Below are 9,826 nucleotides of genomic sequence, written 5' to 3'. Positions count from 1 at the left end.
CCAAACGAGTGATGAGGTTAACGTTTTTGGAACAGATCAATTACAATTGAACTATAAGACCTATTTAAACAGAACTTGCTTAAATGATGTTGTCAGAATAAAATTTTTAAGAAACTTTTAAGAAAATATGATTTAAAATTTGCATGAAATCCTGCATGACCTAAGAGACACACGGATGTATTCAGAAGTTTCCTGATTTACTATCTGGCTTTATAATCTCTCCCATTTATGTATGAATTTTCATTATTTACTCGAATGAACAATTATTATTCATACATCTCTGTGCAGTGAAATGTGAATGGTAGAGTTTGTTTAATGCGGTTCTATGGTAAAGCCAAGTTTTTGTTATCGCATATATAAGTTGTAAAACCTTTTTAAAGCAGCACAGATGGTGTATGTTTTTTTTCATATCGATATGACATAATTGTATAAATCATTGTAACTCGGGCTAGGATGGAGTCACAGTGGTGTTTTACCACCATTCATAATTTATGACGGGGTTATACAGTCATGTATTCCGATTTCTTTTTTTAGAAGAATTCCCATCAAGTAAACATTGGCATTTCTATTAAAAAAACAAATTTAGATAACTTTAACTTCCCGTGAAACAGAAGTCCAAGGGTCATATATGTAGTGATAAAACTGTTTATTTCGACAAAATTAGATCTAAAATGAATTTATCTAAATTCCAATGTTTAAAATTCTAATTTCATCCTAAAATTTTACAATTTAGCATAAGTAAAGCTTCTCATTTCATTACAAGATATAATTTTATCAATAAATGCGTGTTCTCTTTATCCGTATTCTTATGAGATTTAAAAGTATTATCAGTATAGAAAAAATAACAAAAAATACAAGTAATATAAATATATAAATATCTATTGTTTGGTTTTGGTGTTCCTGGTTCAATATATAAGCAGTAAAGGGGACATTGTGCAGGGAAGACCCAAAATTCAATATAATATATATGCATTGTAAAAATACATAGGAAAACACTGACTTAAATATTTCTTCCTACTAGTGATCATCATACACATTTGTCAGCAATTTATTAAACCCATCAAAGGTCTTTGGATCATTTAATTCAACTTACAGACAAGGGGATATAAAAGGTAGGAAACTCCTAACAAAGGGAACCAATTCTGACTGAAGAAGTACTCACTCATTAATCATTTCAAATAACTCATATATTTTAACATATATAGACAATCTGCATCATTACACTAAAATCCTCCCCGCTCAATCAATTTCACAATGGATCAGTTTTACTTTCATTAAAACTAGCTTACCAAAGAATCTCTGATTATCTTCATTGATTGTAGAAAGGGAACAACAATACATTTTTCCCTAAATTTATTCTATTCTCTCTGAACATTTTCTTGCTAGCACTCAATTCGTGCAAGAAAAAAAAACATTAACTGATGTGATCATATGGTTTACTAAGTTTACTAAAAATCCTAAAAAAGTACATAATACAATGTACCTGCCTGGAAAATTTCAATCAGCTCTTTTAACATTAGTAAACATAATGGCTGTACAGCAGATAAAGTAGACATTTTATATTATGTTTTTGCTCGAATGGTATTACTTTAGACTTTAACTTACTGAACATTTCACGACTCTAGTTTATAGTTTACGATCAAAGTATAGTTAACGATATCGTTTTGATATTAAGATAACATAATTAAGATAACACATTTAGATAATATTTTAGATAACATAATTTATCAACAACTAAGGTGAAGCGGATAAAACTTTGAAATATAGTTTAAATTATATATTTATCGAACAGATGTCTGCAGTAATTGACATAATTATCCAGCAAAGCACTCTGTAGACTAAAGCATCTAGTAAACAAACACCTTTCAAATTCGTGCGTTATATAGTTTAGAATCATATTTGTTAATTCCTTATGTTTTGTTACATGGTAGTTTTTTGAAAAACAAGTGAATTATGATATCTCCTCTATAAACTCACCTATTGCACACGTAATATGGTTATATTTCAGTTTTTGTAGTTACACATTGAGAGTTCGTCATAAATATTTATCAGATATTTTCTAAAATAAAAAAAAAGATTGTGTCAGATCTTTATAACACTTAGATGTATGAAATTGAAGTCTTTCTTCCGATAAGAATATGTTGATCCCCCCCCCCCACACACACACCCTCACTAGAAATGTTATTTTTATAAAAAATATTTCTACATATTTGCTTTTAAATAAAATCAGGAAAAATCAAAACGTTAGCTGTAAACTCTTATCATTTTCCTATGTGTCATCCTCCCGATCCTGAAGCTACAGAACTGTAGCTCTCTGCTTGAGAAAATTCGGACAGATAAAGCAGAGTGCTACAGATCCTAGCGTTGTAAAAACCTTCGATTAACGCCGACGATTTGTTGTCGCTACTTCAGGTAATTTATTTCGTGTAGTTTAAACTTTCACTGTCTCTAAGAATTGCATACTATAATTAATTATATATTTAACTCTTATTTTTTATAATTTATTAAAATTATTGCGTGTACCCTGAGGTCCACGCATTAAATATATAAGCGAGGTTAAACCGGATGCCATGGGCAAAACGACAGTCTACGCATGCGCGAGAATGCTAGAGAGTTCGCACCTTAGGTAACTTGCCCGTAGAATGATTCGCCCTATTTGAAATAGATTATGCCACAGTACTCATTGTCAAATTGCGCTTTTAAATTGCATATTGCATTACATATTCACTGGTGGATCCGATATTTCTTATACACATACTTTTATATACAAACTAAACACTGATTTTATGGTACAAGCATTTGAAAAAATAGAATAAAAAAAACTTGCATGATATACATATATGTAACTTAACAACTTGAATAAAAAACTCATTCAGCTACTAGTTCTAGTTTTAAAACGATGGAACACGTTTTCACCGGCATTAGTTCTGTGCACCAAGGCACCCAAAAAAAACTTTTATACTTCAGAATTTTTTTTCAATCTGTCCTAACGGCTTTTAATGTGTGTCTTTGTGTGTGTGGGTGTGGGGGGGGGGGGGGGGCCGACAAAAAAAATCTGCTTTAAGGAAAATTTTTGCTGCACGTAAACCATCATTTCATTTTCCCATGATAGATTTCTTTAAAAAAAAAAACCAGAACAGGTGTCAAGTCCCAGCCATTATGGGTAACATGTCTCACAATAGCCCGATTTTTTAAACTGAAAAAAAGCCGCTTTGGGGGAAAAAAATTAAACAATTTTGCTTTGAGACTAAAATCAGTCATAAGTAGGCAGATCATTATAGAAAATGTGAACAAACCTAAATGAATATTCACTTCACCTAGATATTTTCTTAATTGAATTTCGGTTAGGAAAACGTGCATTTGGTCCACGTATTGCAGTCCTTTTTTAAAGGAAAGCAACTTGTTTTCCTTTTAACGGTCCGAAAAAGTCCTTATATAGTTTTGTAGTTTCATAGTTTGTTGGTTTAAAAGAGTTCCGTTTTTAGTCCGTAACAAAAAAAAGCCATTTGTTAGCAATGAATGGTAAGTAAATTATCAAGAATTAACGTTAAATGTATGATTATATTTAAAAAATACCTTTTTTAAAACTGAGGGAAATATAAAATAAAAAAAAAATAACCGACGTGAGCGACAAAAAATCTCCGGGGTAAATCGAAGGATTTTAAACCTTGGGTCCCTATCTCTCGCTTTATCTGTCCAAAATTTTTTAAAGGGAGGTTCTTTCCGCTACCCCATCCAGTAGTCAAGTTGTTTTCTGTAAGGCGGATTCATCTATTTAATTTATTTAATTATATACAGGACGATATACATTAAATATTCTGATGCCTAATTTAAGAGATCAATAATTTTGATGTGAATTTTGAATTATTTAATGGAACATGTAAATTAGGAAAATGGGGAATAAAATAATTGAATGAGTACACGTATATATTCTTGTTATGTACAGACTCACCATAGTCTTCTAAAGATGCAAATATCAGAAACCTTTTTCGTAACTTTCTTATTTTATATATAATGGTATAAAAACTTAAACTCACCAAAATCAAGTGAATTAATCAGGAATATAAAGAATAACAAGAATATATGGATCGTCTGCCAGTACATTTTAATTCGCCACTCTTTAAAGTCATTTAAGGGACAATTCTTGTATTTTTTTTAACAACAAATGAATGGAAATTAAACAAGAAAGGATTAACAGGTACATGTTCCAATTTGTCGGTACAAATTGGGTTTTTACACCTCTCGCTTACCTCTTTGTCATTGACCTTTACCTTTCTTCAATCACCAGGATTATTACCTTTACACATTCAAAAAATCAAGAAAAAAATCAATTGCGGAAATCCCAAATATCACTGTAAAAAATGTTGGTTAATCGTTTGAATAAAATACCTCTTTAACCGACAAAATTACAAAGAGACTATTTATTATCGTATCCAGTACCTTGAAACCAATCACTATAAAATAATGTGTCTTAGGTCCTATTCCATTAGTTATGTTGAAGCAAGATTCACTGTGATGATGTCCATTTTCCTTGTCCGTATTGTAAGTTGTAAATTCATAATTAATGGATCCCATGATAAAACAAGCGAAACAGTATGAATACGATATGGTGAATCCCAGGAAGTCGAAAACAGTCATATTAAAAGCAGTTGTTGTATCCGGAAAAAGGTGGATTCCAACTCCTAGCTGAATTATGTAGATAACAGCAGCTATCATTATCTGAATCGTAAAACAATGTTTCTAAATAAACTGCCCTTTTAATATCACTCATAATTTATATTCCACAATGCACCTGACCATCTTCGTCAAAAGAAAAATAAAAACAACATGGAATCAGTAACATTTTGTAAAGCAACCCCTTTAACTCAATCCCAGACCCTCGGGTAAGTTTATCTCTATAATTAATATAATGAGAGACAGAATATCCTCAGCTCCAGCTTCACTCATTAATATATTAGCAGTTCACTTTTACAAATGATTCTCATTTCAGGTTAATTTTCACACTCTTTAGTGTCTTAAAAAATCTCCAAAATGATTTTTTTTAAACCAATTTGCTTAGAATTAGAAAATTTTATTTAAATGACAATTTTTAGACAGAAAATTCTAGTTCTGTAAAGCCTTTGACCGACATAAAAGAAATGAAAATTCATATAATATATAAATTTTATTATGTGTACACAGGTTTTAGTGTTTCTCTAACAAAGGTTTAAAACTAAGTTAAATTGACGACTCAGAATATCTCTTATTGAACTTCTTCACTAAAACGTCCCAAAGTATTTCCCTTTTGTTATTCAGTCTTTAAGATTCTGCATTTAAATAATTTGCACTACTTGGCTAGCATATGTTCCGTTGATGAGTCTTTTGTGTGGTATAAATGCCAATATAGTTGGACGGGAAGGTTGATGTCTTAGGCTAAACAATGGAAATTCCTGTCTAGGTAAACGAGTTTAAAGAGTTCAACTTTCTGTTTTTTAATGTTTCCTTGTTTTTAAATCTAGTAGAGCCTGTGAAACTTGGTATGGTAATTACATAATGCGACTACACATTTTCAGTTATTTTTAGGGGTACTTGTCAAGAAGAGAATATGAAAAATCACAAAAATACCTCTTCAAACATCGTTGTTTATAGACTCTATTAACTGAACAATATTAAGCAATATTTCTCAAGAATAATTTCTTTTTTATTCATATGACATAAAAGATAACTCCACATTTAAAAAAAATAAGCAAATGGACTCTATTTTTTTTAGACAATTTTCCAGCCTACATTGTTGTATATTTTTTTTTAAGTTTTTGTCACAATGTTTTCAATCTTTAATATGATGAAGAACATACCCAAACGATTACAAAAAGTCATTAAAGTATATACCTTTCCCTTCTAACTAATGAGAGATAAGCTATTTACCGATACTAATATTCATGACCTTTTTGCACTTACACAGGATTTAATTATTAAGACTGTCTGGGGTTACTTTCAGATTAAACATGTTTATTAAAAATTGTACTTTTAATTTTAAAAAATCATATTTAATAGAAAAATTGTAATCAAACACCAAGAATATGAATTAGTAACAAATAACTATGAAAAGGAATGCACATCATTTCATTATAGGCCCCTAGATATCACAAAAATGTACACAAGATTATAAGATCTACAACACGTACATCTTTGACTTAGACATATTTCATCAAGATATTACACTATTTAGTTGGTAACTGAAGATTTTTTATGATTTTTGCATTCCTACAAAATGGTATATCCGTATACCATTCACATTATTACAGTGATTTGTTTACACATTGAAATTTCATTACACAAGATAGTCTACTGTCTTGGATTTGTCAACTTAATAATTAAAGTCTAGTAAATGAAAGGTGCCTTCAAGTTTCTCTTATTCCAGAAATATATTGTGACAGTCATTAAGCAAATAAAACCAAAAAATATATAAATTGTATTAAGATTAGTTTGGCATGGTTTTAAAATTGAATTCTGTGATCAAAATGCAGTATTTTCTACCATTTCTATTGAAGCTGTAAAGTACCGGAAAAAGTTATATTGAATTAATTATGACGTCATAATGGATTTAGCATAGCCTAACACATTCACTAGTGATGATGTCATACGATGTAGGTTCTACGTTAAACACTGGACCCCAGGATCATGAAGCAGTTTTAATAATTATATATAGATTTGAATTTATACACTGGAGTTTAAGTTCTCTGTTTATTTTATATCTGCAAAATGTATTGAATTGAAATTGCTTTTGAAATTCTCTAGTTCGTAATTTTAATTTTCAAGTATTCAGTAAATTCTGAATATAATAGAACTTCAGTAAAATGTGGACAGTAATCAGGCTCAAAAATTGACTGAAACAATACAAACTGGTATAAGAACTAACATGAAACAGCAGAGGTGGGATCAGGTGCCATGGAGAAGTACGCACCCCTGCTCATAGGTCACTTCTGCAGTGTGCTTGTTGTCATTTTGGTCAAATAAAAAAAAAGTACTTTTAATTATACATTGATATCTTATGTATGACGGGTTTGCCGAAGTGAATTGGAAATTAAATATTTGGTTATTATGAACAGGATTTTTTTTTTTTAAATGTTGATATAACATTGTATTCTGTTAGGATTCCCCTTTATTTAGATGATTTTATTTTCAGGTTTGGAGATGTATTTGGAATTAACACACAACCCACAGAATCTGAATTCAGAGATTTTTATGCAGCTATTGCTAATAACCATGGTTACACAATAAGCTACAAGTAAGTCTTTTCCTTCTTCTTTTTTTTCATGATGACAGTTTTTTTTATTACTGAATTTTAATTCCTATTCATCTAAGCGAATTTGAAAAGACTGCTTTAACCTATGAATTTTAATAATACAGACTTCTAGGATACATTGCCGAGAGAAGCCAACACAAAAACCGATGGGTAGGGGGTCTACAGGAAGCAACTATTCCTGGTAAAAGAAAGTTTTAAAATTAATGAATTGTTCAATTATTATAAGAAAAAATATAAACACTGACTTAGTACATCTATGAAATTTGTAAATCTTTAAGAGTTATTTCCCTTTAAAGAAGAAAATGAGGACCAAATTCTTTAAAATGTTAAATAATTGTTAAATATATATGTAAAGTGAGTTTGCCTTAATTTTTCAAATAAGCACTACAAAACACGGACAGCTTTTGATATACATGTACATGTAACTGTGTAGTACTAAGTAGACATGTAGTACACTGTAGTAACTTTTCTGATAACTCTATCTTTATGGATGCCAGCAGTTCTACAATGTTTTGTACCCGTACATTTCCTCTTTCAGTCCACATGATTTATGGCCCTTCAGATCCAGTTAATCCCTCTGTTTTTATTGATCACTACAAGTAAGTCATTTGCTTCTTCTTCTCAGATAAATTTTTCTCCATTTTTTTTGCTCACCTGAGCCGAAGGCTCAAGCAAGCTTTTCTGATCAAAATTTGTCCGTTGTCTGTCGTTGTCGTTGTTGTAGTCGTTGGCGTTGTCGTCGTCATCGTTGGCGTCGTAAACTTTTCACATTTTCATCTTCTTCTCAAGAACCACTCGGCCAATTTCAACCAAACTTGCTACAAAGTATCCTTGGGTAAAGGGGATTCAATTTTTTCAAATGAAGGGCCACGCCCTTTTCCAAGGGAGATAATGATGAATTAGATAAAAATTAATGGCATTTTAAAAAAATCTTCTTCTCAAGAACCACTGGGCCAGGAAAGATGAAACTCATGTGAAATCATCATCAGGTAGTGTAGATTCAAGTTTATTCAAATCATGACCCCTGGGGCTAAGGTGGGACCAAAATGGCCGACCCAATTTTTACATATAGGAAGGTTTAGGAAAAATCTTAAAAAATCTTCTTCTCAAGAACCACTGGGCCAGGAAAGATGAAACTCATGTGGAATCATCTTCAGGTAGTGTAGATTCAAGTTTGTTCAAATCATGACCCCAGGGATTAGGGTGGGGCCAAAATTGCCGACCCAAGTTTTATATAGGGATATATAGGGATACCTTTTAAAATCTTTTTTTCAAGTACTTCAATGCCATGATTAGTGATATTTATATGGAATCATCCTAAAATAGTGTAGATTCTAGTTTGTTCAAATCGTGAACCTTTGGGGGGTGGTTAAAATTCAAGCGCCCCCCCCCCACCTCAGTAAACTTTCAGGTCTGATATGTGCTTTTTCCTAGCCGATGTGCTCAGGTGAGCGCTGTGGCCCCTGGGCCTCTTGTTTATTGTTTAAGGGACTTTGTAGCTTGAATACTGTTTGTTATCTCCATATATTTCAATTTTACTATGTATATATACATGTAGTTAAAGTATTGCATCGCAGTGTGAAACAGAAAATTTCTTTCATTTTTTAAAATAAGTTCAAGTATTATGACTAAAACTGACATGTTTTCGTAATTTCCGTTGTAGGAAGACTGTCCCCCGACACAGTATTACGGTGCTGCCCCCCGACATCTCACACTACCCTCAGTGGGAGGCCCCAGGGGAGTTCTCTAAAGCATACAGGGGATTCCAGGAAGGACTGTCAGCAAAGGGAAAATGAAACTAGGATATATAAATAGAATTTTTTTATTTATGCGCAAGATTCAACAAAAACACATGATAAGATGATAAGTACAATGTAAATGTTAACATTGTGCATTTCTGTAATTCATATAGGACTCACTAAAAGACAGGGTTTGGCTATATATTGTAAAGTTATGAATGAACTGCAATAAATATGATAAGCTCTTGTGAAGGGGGCAACTCTATGCCCTTTATTTTTACATATAGATGTTATTTTTCTAAAGAAACATAGTACATGTAAATAAAAAAGTAATAACAAAATTTAAGAGTTGTATTTCCAAGTAGAGTGTCATATACGATGTACATTTAATGGTTTTGACGTTGACCTTTCCTTTGACCTTAACCTCTCTTTTCTTAGATAAATATTTAGCCCAGTTTTAGTTAAACCATTAAAGATAATTTTATCAAAAATAATATGCTCATATGTATTAGTGGGAACTTTTCAACTGCATCAAAAACTTTTGACCATGCACTTTCCTGTTACCTTGACCTCCCTTTTCTTTAATTTGTACTTTGCTTAGTTTAAAGAAACCATTTAATTAGGTATTTTTATCTAAGCATGCACTTACTGCAGCCAGGAGGTACGGGCTGCTCTTTGCATATACCGGTAAGTTTAAGTGTTGGTATATGGGGATTGAGGTGGGAGACTTGTTATTCAGAATTAGAGGATTTCTAAACATTTAAAAGAATGTTAATCAGAATATTCTTTCCCTTTAAGAGAT

General features: G+C 31.5%; 1 protein-coding gene across 1 annotated transcript; it reads left to right on the top strand.

The window, feature by feature from the left end:
- The first annotated feature begins 4,827 nt into the window (after positions 1-4,827).
- LOC134241860 (mesoderm-specific transcript homolog protein-like) lies at positions 4,828-9,081 on the top strand. Its single transcript, XM_062723882.1, has 5 exons — positions 4,828-4,883; positions 7,166-7,267; positions 7,390-7,466; positions 7,824-7,884; positions 8,949-9,081. Exons 1-5 carry the CDS (start codon positions 4,828-4,830, stop codon positions 9,079-9,081), a joined length of 429 nt encoding a protein of 142 aa, XP_062579866.1.
- The last annotated feature ends 745 nt before the right edge of the window (positions 9,082-9,826 follow it).

Source organism: Saccostrea cucullata, unplaced genomic scaffold, assembly GCF_032062105.1.
Source record: "Saccostrea cucullata isolate Sc308-1 unplaced genomic scaffold, CSIRO_AGI_Scuc_v1 ctg2625, whole genome shotgun sequence".
Taxonomy (NCBI): domain Eukaryota; kingdom Metazoa; phylum Mollusca; class Bivalvia; order Ostreida; family Ostreidae; genus Saccostrea; species Saccostrea cuccullata.
This window is presented reverse-complemented; position numbering and strand designations above follow the sequence as displayed.

Bases quoted from the DNA above. Each gene is read 5' to 3' on its own strand.
- LOC134241860 (XM_062723882.1), top strand. From the start codon at position 4,828: ATGGAATCAGTAACATTTTGTAAAGCAACCCCTTTAACTCAATCCCAG. The intron at 7,467-7,823 runs GTAAAAGAAAGT...TTCCTCTTTCAG, and splicing joins ACAGGAAGCAACTATTCCTG to TCCACATGATTTATGGCCCT. The intron at 7,885-8,948 runs GTAAGTCATTTG...TTTCCGTTGTAG, and splicing joins GTTTTTATTGATCACTACAA to GAAGACTGTCCCCCGACACA.